This window comes from Rhea pennata, chromosome 7, assembly GCF_028389875.1.
Source record: "Rhea pennata isolate bPtePen1 chromosome 7, bPtePen1.pri, whole genome shotgun sequence".
NCBI lineage: Eukaryota > Metazoa > Chordata > Aves > Rheiformes > Rheidae > Rhea > Rhea pennata.
The window spans coordinates 5,417,615-5,431,483 of NC_084669.1; the positions used below are offsets into that span (position 1 = coordinate 5,417,615).

At 33.5% G+C, this 13,869-nt stretch overlaps 1 protein-coding gene across 7 annotated transcripts in view; it reads left to right on the top strand.

Annotated features, from left to right (window-relative positions):
* Positions 1-13,247, top strand: part of ATE1 (arginyltransferase 1) — an 86,767-nt gene extending 73,520 nt beyond the window's left edge. For all 7 annotated transcript variants that reach the window (XM_062580426.1, XM_062580433.1, XM_062580432.1 and 4 more), the window contains one exon: positions 10,147-13,247. In XM_062580426.1, the coding sequence (XP_062436410.1) occupies positions 10,147-10,325 (179 nt within the window). In that variant the 3' untranslated portion in view covers positions 10,326-13,247. The remainder of the gene's footprint in view (positions 1-10,146) is intronic.
* The last annotated feature ends 622 nt before the right edge of the window (positions 13,248-13,869 follow it).

Genomic DNA, 13,869 nt, shown 5'->3' on the forward strand with positions numbered 1-13,869 from the left:
GCAGTAATGCTTCCTGGTTTGAACTGGTGCTGGATTACTTGCTGTGTTTAAAATCTAGCTGTTCCTGCTGGGGATCTGCTTCTTGTCTTTTTATACAGAGTGTAGATAAACTGTATACACATAATTGAAAGTTACCGGATGACAAAAGGATGTGTGGGTTTTTTGTTGTTTTGTTGTTTAAAGATATATGCAGTTAATGTTCTTCACTGTTAGTTCAAATTCTGGAAAGCGAAATATTAATATCATTTAAATCTGGCTCTTCAGTGCTATTTCACAAAGTTAGAATGATTAAATGTATTAAAAGGTAGCCCCTCATAAATATACTTGGAATATTATGCTTATTGTTTTGTGTGCATTCTAACAGTGAAATTTCTTTCAAATGTTTCCAGAACAGTGGGCCCTACCTGGATTCCCTTTAGCACTGATAATATAGGCAATATATTCAAAAGAATGTATTTGCAGATAAGCAAAAGCCTTTTTCAGACTATTGCGAATAACGATTGAAAACTAGAAGTACTGTCATGAACTTTTGTATTGCACAGGAAATATTTTCCATTGGCCCCAATTTGTGTTTACTACTAGAATAATAAGAGTCAAAACAAAATGAGTTGTTGTTTCTGCATGGCACAGCAGTGTTAGCAGATTAGTGATTGGTCTGCTTACTTCTAAAGAGTGAATTGCAAATCATAAACTAGTTGTATGATTTCAGGCTCAAAGCCTAAGCATTTTCATTTGTAAGATGTGTTTAAAATTTTTCCATATTGTAGCTGCCTTTTTTTTTTTTTTTAACCCATATTAAGGTTCACTATAAGTTATACTTGTAACACTGTGATTCTTCTGTCTTCACTTTTTAAAGAATCTTTGATAATGTTTTGATAAGATTTTTCCCCTTAGAAACATTTTCTTTTTGAGCAGTGATTTCAAAAATTACATTTTTTCTTTCTTTTTTTCTGTTGGAGTAACTGAACTGCAAAGTTGACTGAGTATATTCTGAACATTTTACTGTACTTCTGTTGTGACTTGTGCTTGCTGGTTTTAATTAAAAGCTCTTTTCACTGGTTCTTTTTCTTAGTTAATGCTTCATTTTAACTGTACTCTTATTTTGGTCTGAGGTGGTATTTTATACCTGAGGGATACTGATCTTAATATTTCTTAATGTATGAGTGTGGTATGAAAGAAGCAATACAAGAAAAACATTTTAACTTATTGTTTAAATAAACATTACTATTAGTGAGTATGGCTGTATATTTTCTATTTCAGTTTTGCAGAGATTTCTTATGTTTTGCTGGTCAAGCAAAAGAAAATATGCTTTAAAATTAGTAAGAAACAATCTTAAATTCAAAGGTCAGATCTATTAGACTTTAGCTTGTGGTGGAAACATTTCTATTTTCAGTAATTAATATCTCCTGTGTAAGTTTCAATTGTAAAATTTGAAAAGTTACCTTGTTTCTTTCAAAGCTTCTTTGTCTTAAAATTATTGTTCATTAAACAGTGACAGGGTCAGATTTAGCATTTCTTAAAAAAAAATCTGCAAATCTTTAGTGTTTCTACATTGCTGTAGGAAAACCAGGGAAAACCAGTAAGAGATGGATATTTCTTTACACCTGGTTTGAAAGCAGATGTGTCATAAAACCTTCTAGCTCTTTGTAGATTGCATTTGAAACCTTTTACAGTATTTTTTTTTTTTTTTTGTGATTTGGCAAATTTGAATACAATATTAGTCTTAAAAATGTTACAAGACCTTACTGCTTCAAAATTTAAAATTAAAAACTGAAACCAAAAATCCATTTTAAACATACAGTTTTGACTCTCTGTCTGAAAATATGGCAATTATCAATTGCTGACCATTGTCCATTTTTTGTAGATTTAATCTTTACTAGTAAAAATAGATTTTGAGGATTCCATTATTAAGGAAAATGGAAATGAATTTATAGTAGTAGATAATTACATAGTAATACACTTCTAAGACTGCTTTTAAAGTGAATTTCAGGATTCAGCTAATGGTACAGTTTTAAACTGGAAATGATACTTTGCATGTTTTTATTCTTTCTTGAATTGTTTTGCCCTGCTGTGGAAAAACTCAGATCTGTGTTTTCTGCATAGTGTAGGTGTGGAAGCACAAGCAACACAACGTGAACATGACACGCAACTTGAGGGTTCTAATTGAGTAGGAAAATCTTTGAGCAGCGTAAAGTGCCTTTAACACTACTATTAGTTTTCACCACACTGCCCTGAATTTTTTTTTAAAAAACACAACCCTGAAAGTGTTTTTAACCAGGATTTTACAAATGATTTCTTCCTTGTAGAGTGTTTCATCTCAGAAGAAACAGTCCTTTGTGGAGGGGGAGAATTGTAGGCAGCAGGCAAAGATTAAAGCACATCTGAAAACAAAGATTAGGTTGTGAATAAAAATTTAGTATCTTCTCCATGTGCAGTTTTTTCATATCATTCTCTCAGCCATGCTATTCCTGTGGGATATGTCAAATAAGGAGATGTTTTGTTTCCAAAGTAAGACTTTTTATTGCTACTTTATTTCAGGTTTGCACTTTTTTCAGGGTTAGCTCTACCTGCATTGCAGAAGCACTAAACTTTGGTATTTCTAGACCGTAAGATCTAAACCATAACTCATGAGATATGAACAATGAGTTTTTTGTTTCAAAGTTGATGAAAAAAAGTTTGCTAAATCATGAGTATTTCCAAATTGCTTTACCTTTAAAATTTATGATCTATCCCAGATTTATTTATTTATTCATTTTCCTGCAGACAAAACAGGTACATTTAGTTTGTGGGTTAAGTGTCCTTCTCTGAAACACTGCTCTGTGCAATAAAAGATAGATCTCTATGTATAGTGTCCTCGCGTAACCTTAAACCCATCTCTCCAACCAGATGACTACAATAAAAGATATATAAAAATATTGTTGAAAAAATTACTTTGATGACCAAATGCTTGCTTCAGGGATTCTAAGTGATATTTAAAGAAACTGAACGTTTATGATCAGAGACAGTGTCATTTCAGAGTATCATATTTCTTTTTTTGAATTAGAAGTACCAGACTTCAATAAAGCTTCATACTAATTCTGAGTACATTCTGTATACAGAAAATACAAGAAAGATTATTCCATAATTAATGTTTTTTTTTTTAAAAAAGGCAGTTGTCCTACTTTTTCCCTATTTAAAAAAATAAAAAGTCAATAAATTTATCTACATTTTTCTACATAAATAAGAAAAATATCATAATTTTTCTACATTTCTACACTTATTTTCCTATCAATGGAAAAATTAAATGAAACTTAGCTTGCTCTCATTTCTAGGTTACACTACTGACAAATTAAAAAATTTCACATTTTTGAGTATATTCAAGGGAATGAAGGAACTGGTAACAATCATATCTGACTCTAAAGAAGTTATCACTATAGAACATTACCAACATTCCTCAGTTCTGCTTTGATATGTATTCAGCCCTCTTAGATCAGGAAGCATCACCACTGTAGTTTGTGATTTGGACAGAAGAGTCATATGATTTTCTATTGCATGTTTAGAAAATAGTTTCCTGATTATCAAAAGTCCAGATTTTGCATTTAGAAATAATTGAATGCAGAAGTTCTTTCTTACTGAACAGCAGTTCTAAATATCTATCTTATCTTCATTCTTCTGTTTCCAGTAGACGTGGAAAAGGAATGCTTTAGGACCTGAATTATGACTGTCTTTTTTAATCAATATTGATCAAAAGCAGCTTGAACCAAGTCAGCCACCAGTGAAAGCTGATTTAATAATAGTTTGCTACAAAAAGCTTTGATCCGTAACATTTTTTATTGTGATGTTGGCTTCAAGCCTCCTTAGAATTGCAGCAGTCTATTGTAGAACTCTCTTTCCATTCTCTTGATTGGCAGTTTTACATGTGCTTACTAAAGAAGAGTGTTGGGTTTTCTGACCAAATGTAGCTGTTTTTCACTCAGCTTATATTAGGTAGTAAAAAATAAAGATTAAAGTACTAGGAGACTAAAAATATTTTGATACTAACAAATTCTACATTGTAAGAAAAAACATCAGAACATTAAACTTCTAATTTCTATGTGAATGCATTCTGAACGACCATTTTGGTTTTGCAGTGAATAAAAATGGTAAAATAATTATTCTTCCTTATTTTATGTTGGTATTTCAACAGGAACGCCTATCAGTATTTTTAAAACATGTTTTGCTATCAGATTTTTTGAGTTTGCATTTTTTGAGGAAGGTAGTTTTGAATGTATAAAGAAATAAAAAATGAATTCTTTAAGAATATAGACTTACTATTCTTCAAATTCTTTCCAGTCTCTTGAGTATAAAAGTATTTCTTGGACTGATTGGAGAGGAGACTGCCTTTGAAGATCATTGTTGTTACTTTTAGCTTATTACTCAGTGTTGCTCAGCAGCATTGCCCCATAGATTTGATGAAGGTTGGTGTGTGTGCAACCAGGCCAAGAAATCTAACATATCTAATATCTGCCAATATGAATCATTGCACAGAGAGTCTTAAGATGCTTAGAAAAGCATCTGATATGCTTCTTCTCAGGAAAGAAACCCTTGATTTATTTCACATTTAAATAAGTCATGTCAGGCATATGTAGTAAATTTCCCCACTAAAAGTTCATTGTGACTTTTTTGGCTTGCAAAAGGCCATTTTTATCTCAGACTTTTGGGAGTGTATTGTTGCTAAGCTAGTCCAACTACTGCTGATCTTCTGACTATGTACTGTGTATGAGTTATCATGCCCCCTAGTCACACTTCTGCTCTTTCCTTTTGCTTAGAAGTGACATTTTCAGTAAAATGAAATCCTAAAGCTCAGGGAGCAATTTGAAAGCATAGACAGAGGGAGACTTGAATTGTATCCTTCCCCAGCATCTCAATCCTTTCATACTTGCAGAATGAGGATTTAAAGTACACAGAATACTTGTACGAATTGTGTTAATACTGATGTGATGTGAAAAAAAGATTTTAATGTCTGTTTTCAACTGTTAGAAACATCACATGAGCACACTTTGACATTCACACTTAGACTGTCTTTGTTATTAAGTAGTTAAGTAATGTTGATGGTTTTTGTTATTATGCTCATTCTTTTCCATTGTGGTGCAAAGACATGCAATTGTGGATAAATTGTGCTAGGAGTGTGATAATTATTTCAGGGGTGAACATTCTCAGAAAGTAAGATAAAAATACAGCTCTTCAAACATACTGAGATATGAAAAATGTCAGCAGAAGCACTTAACAGTCTTATCTATGCCCTTTGATGCCAAGGGCAAAAACTGAACCAGATTTACCTGTAAGTGTTGTCCTGTGTGGATTTCTTTAAACAGTGTATGTACTGATGCTTTTTTTGTTCATGACGTCACAGTGTCAGGGTTGAATTGTATAAGAATTTTATATTCAAATTTTTATAGATGATGCTATATAAATAACTTGCTGTTTTAGAGTTATAGGGGAAGAGAGAAATAAGTAACAATTTATTCAACAAAAGTTGAGATGTATTTTTACCTTTGAGACTATAGATTTAAGTTGATTGATGCTGTACTCTCATGTAAACCTCCTTAAAAATTGTCGTAAATCAGTGTGAAAACAAAGCATTGGGTAAAAATTCTGCAAGAATTTTCAAACTTGGAGTAGAAGCATAAGACAGTTTTGGTATCTTTAAATAGACTTATAATATGGATAGCTAGAGCTTTACATTGTGCTCTACTGAGGTGCTTAAATCTCTTGTACTCACCTCTAGGTGTCCACTTTGTCCATTGTTAAAGGTGCGATATATAGCTACGTAGAATTTGGCATTCAGACCATGTTGATACACGTGGACTTAGGGGAGAGTGCAAAACTCTTAAGAGGACATTTAGAAAGTGAGCAGTGTGGCATAGTCTTCTAAAACTCAGAGAGGTTCTGTAGCTCATATTGAACTGGATTGGGGAGATGGATGAGGAAGCAACCCTTAAAAAATAACTAGTTATAAATTACAGCTTGAATTTAGAGGATGAGCTAAGAATTATGTAAAAGCAAAAACCCCTTTGTATTCAAAACCATAATTTTATCTATTTTGAGGTTTATATAGATTAATGTACAGATTACTAGTGAGGAAAAGCAGAGGTTAGTGGGAAACTCAGGAACTACGATGAGAAAATATGGGAGGGAAAAATATGTTTTTTAAGCTTCTCGGTGCTGACAATGTTGTCTTCAATAATTATAATAATGAGTGAAGTTTATGCGATGTTGTTCCACTCCAATCAGTCTGGATAGAAATCACTAACTGGAATTGTTTTAATACAGCACAAAATAATACAGATTGAGAGATTTTTATTATTTTCAAAAAGTAATTTAATACACTGTATGATATTACTTTGAATTGAGATTGCTTCTCTGTTACAGCTCCAGTCACACAGAGGAGGGGTGTTAGGAGTCAGTTCCTGCCTGCTTGCATATAAACCAAACTTTATCATGTACTAAGCAAGAACAGATTTTTTTTTTTCCTGTTTATTGTGTCATTTCTTTTTTAAACAATACTGGAGCACAATCTTTTTTTATTTTCCATTAAATTCTCTTAAATGCATTCTACCTAAGGATTTAAATGAATAAAGAGAATACTTTCCTGCACTGATATGATGTTGGCACCAGAACAGTAGCAATTGAAAGCTGACTAAATTTTAACTTGCGGATTTGGTGTTGTGGTGACAGAACTTCCATTTCACTCTCTCTAAAGGCTTAACTATGTACCTGAGATCAGTTTAGTGGTGGCTTAAAGTTGTAGTAAACGGATTTTTTTTTTCAGACAGAGTTTAAAATATATATATTTTAAGTACTTTTACAGAAGGTTATTTTTATCACTTAAGTTTTTAGTTTTGAGGAAGTTCGTGAACAGTATTCACTAGAACAGATAATCTTTGTGAAGAAATTGTGGAAGTTGTAAGGACCATTATTTTACTGCCTTTCAAATCTTATTTAAAGAATTTGGAATCAACCTTAATGTGTAGAACAAGTATAAATACTACCAATCAAACATAAGTTCGTAAGATGAAACTTACTTGCTTTTAAACTTTTCCTGATGATAAACTTTACTTATTACCAAGTCTGTAAGTGTATACTGTATGCATATAACTCACTGTCTGTGTTTAGCTTAAAACTTGTCTGAGGTATTCATATTACAGTGATTTTCAAGATTTTGAGACTATTAGATTTTCGTGATTACTCTGGGAGAGCATTCTCCTGCCTGAGGGCTGTGTTAGAAAATGGTGCCAGAGTCCAAGTAAGGATTGATCTACAGCATGGTTTGGCAAGCCTTACTTCTCCCCCAGAAAATACTTGGCTGCAGTGTTTAACAAATTTGCTAGAGCCCTCGTACTAATAACTATGTTTGATATAGCTATAGAGGTAGAGCTAGCACGATTCTGATTCCAAGGAGGATAATGCACCAAATGCACTTGATGTAATGAGTGTAAGTGGCCTAAGCACATAAAAACACATGCTGAACAACAGGAACAAAATTCAACTGAGCCGGTGGAGGCTATAGGGAAATTGAAGGTACAGTAGCTTTAGTTACTGTAAGAAATTGAATCTGGGGCCAGGAATACTGCAAGCCAAAAGATGAACTCATCCAGTGTATCAGGCTTCAGTGTTACTGAAAAGCAGTGATTGTCAACAGTAGTGAACAGCTTTGAAAGTGCTTTTGGGATGAGATTTTTTTAGGAAGGCTAGACATGGCATAAATCCATTTCAGGACACAGACAAATAGCCTAGAGGTGCAATAAATATAAACTTTCCCATTTACGGAGTTGAAATAACTTCACAGTTGTGTCACTGTGTCAAGCTAAACTTGCATTTTTTTTTCCCCGGTCGACTTTCAGAAAGGAGAACATAACAAAAGAGTTGGTAGGACGGGTAGAAAAACAACCTATTAGGATATCAGAAGGGTATTGGCCACATATCAAAAACCTGATGGAGTTCAAAGAGTTAGAGAAAGCCAAAACAAAGTGTTTTTTACTTTGGTGTTTATGTAAATCAAGTGCCAGCAAAAATTAGTGGAGAATGCAATCTTAGTATGTATTGTTCAGGTTTTTTTCCTTCAAACCACATTTTCCTCGTTAAGATTTAAGAAGTACATTGTACTTTCATGCTAAGAATCAAAACATAGATAAAAGTAATAAAATCATTCTTAACTTTGTAAGAAAGGCTTCATTAGGTTTAACATACCAAATTCAGGCATTCAGCAGAAAAATGTTTATAAGACATTTCTGTGTGTGATCGGGGGAGATTCTTAACAGTGCCTTGTGAAGAAAAGCATTTAATGACCGACTTTGTCCTTACAATGCATAAAGAAAGCCAAAAAAAAGCCTTAACTTTTCCATAGTAAGGGCTACATTTAAATAGAGATTTATCTAACAAAGTTCTTCATATTCTTCCAGACACAGGCTATCTCATCCTTTTGTTCTTCATTACTTATCTGTGACAAATCCAAAGATTACTTACACAGGAAAAATAAGTCAACTAATTTTTTCAGTCTTTAGTACACTTCAGGTATGTAAAACAGGACAAGACAGGACTTTGTGACCAGTTCACTTGCCAGAGCTGATCACACGTCATGGATCTAATGCCATTTGCAAAGCTTGTTGGAAGAGTTCTATATTTTTTTTACCCTCTTGTGGTTTAAAACTATTTTTGCCCAGGATGTAGCTATTATTTGGTTTTCCACAGCAGTTGGTTTGATTTTGAGTCAGCTGATGAATCAGAATGGGATTTCATTACAGGTGTTTAAGTGGGAAAAAGGGTAGGATGGATACCATTCAGATTCAGTTGAGGGAGCCTGAAATATTACGACTTAAATGAAACAAGCACATGAACATATATTTCAATGTAGGATAGAGACTGATACAGTGTATAAAGCTGAACATTTATACTTACCCATACTGTCTTTCCAGTCAGAATAGTCTCCTCATGCCAACCCCCACCCCTGAGCTTATGTCCCAGATGCTGGCATTCTAGTAAGCATCTCTTCTCTCTTTCGTAATTTGAAAGTATATACTTCAACTTTCGAAGTCCTATTTCAGCTTCTGTGTTTTAGTTAACTCTTACCTTCGTGACTATTAAAATCTAAAGTTCAAAAATTCTAAAACTTTTTACCTGTATTTTGTAATAATTCTATCAATTTATCCTGCAATTGCCTCAAGCATGTGGCTTGTTGACTTGCTTTCTTTAGAGAGTTTTCTAGGGGTCTAGAGCCAGTTTTTCTGACGTGCAGCAGCTATATAAAATTAATATTCTGCAATAGCAGCATCAGTTGGATTTGTACAAATAAGGGAAGTTTTAACTTATTCAATAGTGCTCTTATGTATATAATTCTAGTTTTAAGTCACAAAGCTTCTGTAGGTTAGGTTAATAAGATTTGGCTATGGTGCATGTATCTTTGAAAGCTTAAGGAGGGAATTGTCAGGCCCACCCAGCTAGTGCTTGCCCTACAAACCCTATTCACTGGTCTGCAGAGCTAGAGGATCAGACTTGGAGTAAGTAAGTGTTTAGCCTCATTCTACTACAGAAATTCAGAAAAAAGTGTATGAGGAGAAAAGGTTGGGGGCTGGGAAAGGGGAACTTAAGTCTGAGATGACAGTTTATTGGCCTATGCTTATCTAAGGCAAAAAGTGAGGAGGATTCTTGCTGTATTTTAGATACTTTTCACAATCAGGGAAGGAGGGCGTTCTGTGCTGATAGTTTTGCAAATGGCATAGTTATTCAATGCAATATGGCAACTAAGTCTTTTCTAGACAGTTGTATTTGAAATTATTTCCCAGATACAGTTTTATTTCTGGTATGGGACTCTAGTGAGCATTAAATGAAAACATTTTAAAATAAAATAGTAGAAGTACTTTCAGAAACGCTATATATCACCATCAGAAATGGGTGACGTATGATTTCCTCTAGCCCATCATGCATGCTTTGCAACTTAGGATTTATTTCCAACCATAATTCAAGAAAAACAATCTGTTTATCAGCTCTGCTTTTCACAATATTCATCTGTAAATTGGCTTTGTTACTTCAGGCAGTTTTCAGTATGCATATTGAACTTAGTTGCATAAATTAAGATCACAATGACAATATATTTAACTAATTATTTTTTTTCTCTAATTCTTTTTGCAGTTGATGAAGGTCACATTAAGGAACTGGGCAGAGTTAGAGTACTCCACAAGAGAACCATCATGCCTTACAGCATATATAAGAAAAAAAGGAAGGGGCCAAGTGATGAAGCCAGTGTTCAGCAATACGCAAGTTTGGTCGGACAGGCCTGTTCAGAAAGAATGTTGTTGTTTAGAAGTTGAAAAATCATTAAAGGGCACTTCAGTGTCCCCACAGTTTATTGTACTGCCACTGGATGTTATGTAATATAGTTGTGTGTTAGTATGCTGATTAAAATAACAGTAAAAAATACAGATCAATATATAGGTTTGTGTGAATACATGGTACTTTATTTAAAGGCAAACTCCATTAAAAGTTCTGACAATACAGTAAGGCTTTAGCAATATAAGCTTGGATAAACATGCTTGCAATATATTTTAATTAAGTAGTTATAGCTTTTCCTTGCATTTTGAATAATGCTAAGCATCTAAGCAAAATGAAAAACAGTTGTCTTTTTTTATAGAGACAAAGGTTAACTATATCTCAGCTAACAATACTTTAATTACGAATGTTTTTTAGGTAGCACCTTGGATATCAATTATTAAAAACTGCCATAAAATTTATGCTCAGATTTGTATGCTTCTGAACTATTGCAAGAAAACTGAAATGTTCAGTTACCTTCTAATGTGGAATTTGGAATTGTTTAATTCTGCTTCAATAGTATATTTAAAAATAGGAAGAAATATTACTTTACACAACACATTCTTCATTTGTTTGAAATAGTAGGTTAGTGTCTGAGATCCTAGTGAATGCAGAAATTCATAGTAGATTCTCAGTGGTGGGGGATGCACTGCTTTGGAAAACTTTCTCTTTTAGAAATGAAACAGAATAGTTGCACTATTAATTTACCAATTTACCAAAGACATACAGCCAAGTGGCACAGATTTTTTTTTTTTTTTTTTTTTGATATCAGTCTTATCCTTTGCCTGAAAAAAATCCAGATATTGTAATGCACATCATTAATGTGAAACAGGTTTTGAGAGGTTTATCCTGCAGGTCTTTAGTACACATTTAAGAAATATGCTCCAAAATAACATGAGGTACCATTGCTGTTTTACATTGCATTTTTTTCTGCAGCATTCTATCAAGAAACTTGCATATCTTACAGCTGGAGTTTTAGTGACTTTTTCATTTATGTTGCAGCACTCACAGGTTAAAATTTTTAATAATATTTTACTAAGTATTTCTACTGTTGGAAACACAGAAAGTTGCGATGCTTTATCAAAGCACTTTATTTTATAATTGAATGTTATCGTTAATAGTTTTTGTGTCAATATCAAGTTATACAACTTTTAGGAATTTGGGGAAATATACTCTGTTATATTTCAGTTATATATTACAATATCATAACAATCCCACTGCATTGATAATTTGCTTATCTTCTTGGATAACATGGACTTGTATTTACCCTGTATCAACTAGAATTTTCCTGTTAGCCTGTGAAGAAAATAATTCCTGCTAGAGAATGTGTAAAGTGTTTTTTTTTTTTTTTTTTTTTTCTCTCTCTCTAGAAAGAATTCAGATTTGACTTTAATCTTTGAGGTTTACATCTCCTGCCCTTGATTTCATTTTAAACACTTGGCCAGTATTTTTAATATTAATCATTGATTTTTATGTGGAATGAGAGTAAGAATTTTATATTCAAGTGCATTGCAGATCTAACCTTTTTTTTTATGTCAGTTTGATCATTGTAGTGTTGTTGGCAGAGGTTCAATGGTAATTGTTAAAATTTTTTTGGTGTTCATTGAGATTTGTTGCACCGATCTATTCCTGTGCAACAAAATTGATTATTTTTGTCAGCATTATATCTGGTATTTGTTGATCCATTATTTAGAACACAGAAATTACTGTATGCTGTAATACTTAGTTTGTCCATGTTTTATCTCCTGTCACAGGAGAAACACTAGATGCTATTTGTGAACATTTTTACTCCTGTTGGGAATGGGGAGGAAAGGGAGAGAAATACTCTCTCCACTCAATGAAATGTCAAAAAGTATAACATTTTCTGCCTATGTAGAGTGTTGAAGAGCAATGTTGTCCATATAGCTTAAAAACAAAACAGATGAGGGAACCCTCTAATATCATATAAAATTAGCTAAAGAGCACAGAAGAATTCCACGAATTTCAAGAATTCCAAGAATTTCAAAACTTTCACAGTCTTGAAAATTATCAGAACTGTGTAATGATTGTCTTGCTGTGCTCCTGTTGAAATTAATAGATACAATTGCTGTTAAATTCCAAGGAGAGACTTTGGCTAACGTGGAGAGTTCAGAAGAATTCCTTGCTTTGTGCCCAGTGGTTGCTACTGATATGCCTTCCACACATTCATTAGACTTTTTCTGATGTGCTGTTTCTCTTCTTGGGGAACTTTCAGGGCCTAGAGTTAGAGTGAGATATGTATAAAAACTGAAAATTGAATGCAGCTTGAAGTTGTCGTTAGGGTGACAACTAAATGGCAGATGACCATTTCCTGTGAATTCTGAAATGGTGCTTTCATTTTCAGATCTGCACTGAAACCGCAGTAACTGCCACAGAGTGGCCTCCTGATTTTTGTTGAACTCAAATTTAAAATATTGAGTCAAATCCCAGCCTCCTAAATTGAATGAAGGAATCAATTGGGTTTGCTCATTTGATCTAAAATGCTGAGATCTGACTCTCTTTTTTAGTGATATTTTAGAAGAAAGTTAGTGCACTATTTTTAAGGACTGATTATTATATCCTTATTTTAAAAATGGAATAGAGTCCTGAGGATGATGTTCTGTAAGTTTTGCCAAGGGTTTTTTTTAGTTTGACTAGTTTGTGAGAATTACTCCCCCCAAATAAAGTTGCCTTGTTCTATTATTTGTTGCTAAATGAGCGTAAAAAGGTGGTAAGAAAATGCAGAGCTGTTATCGTTGCTAAAAAATACCATGCTTTGTTTTAATTGGAAATAAATGGGGAGCTTGTTCATTTACAGCATCAACAAATTTCAGTAAATGCAAAAGAACTCGCATGTGGAGTTTGTAATTGCTTTTCAGCAGGCCTGTGTAAGAATAGAAAATAAAGTTACTTCCAGTCTCTCTGAATTATTATAAATAATTATTATTAGCTCTGAGTCTATCAGCTTCTTTCTTACTTTTGCTGAACTACCAGGATAATTAATTTGTACAGTGTCCAGTTGAACTGCAAAACCAGAAAAGTCAAAGAACAGCAGTAATTAGAAGGCATTCAGAAATGTATGCCTCTATTTTAAAACTAAATTTCAGTTACAGCTAGCCAGATTAACAGATAGTTAAGGACGTAAGGGTAGCTATTTTTTGTAATTAGACTATACCATTTCCAGTTAGTTGAAATTTTGCTTTCTCAGAAATAAGGAGTCCAAAAGGCAATGCAGTCTGGATTGTATTTTCTTCTCCACAAAGCAAACCAAACCAAACATTGATTTGTTTTCCTACTGAATGGGGCAGAATCCCAGCTAATTCTGGATTCCTGAATGAGACTTCTGTCAAATGCCAGTGCCACAGTGGCTCACAGCTTTGTGTACCAAGGCTTACAGTGATCCAGTGCGCAAGTTTTTACAAGGCTTCTGTCAGATCAGATTTCCTGAGGACGTTTGTTTTTCTTGATTCTGTTGTTCTTTCAGGCAACAGTTTCTGAAATTTTGTTGTAATGATGCGAGGTGATTTTTGGAAGTTATCAACCTGAGTA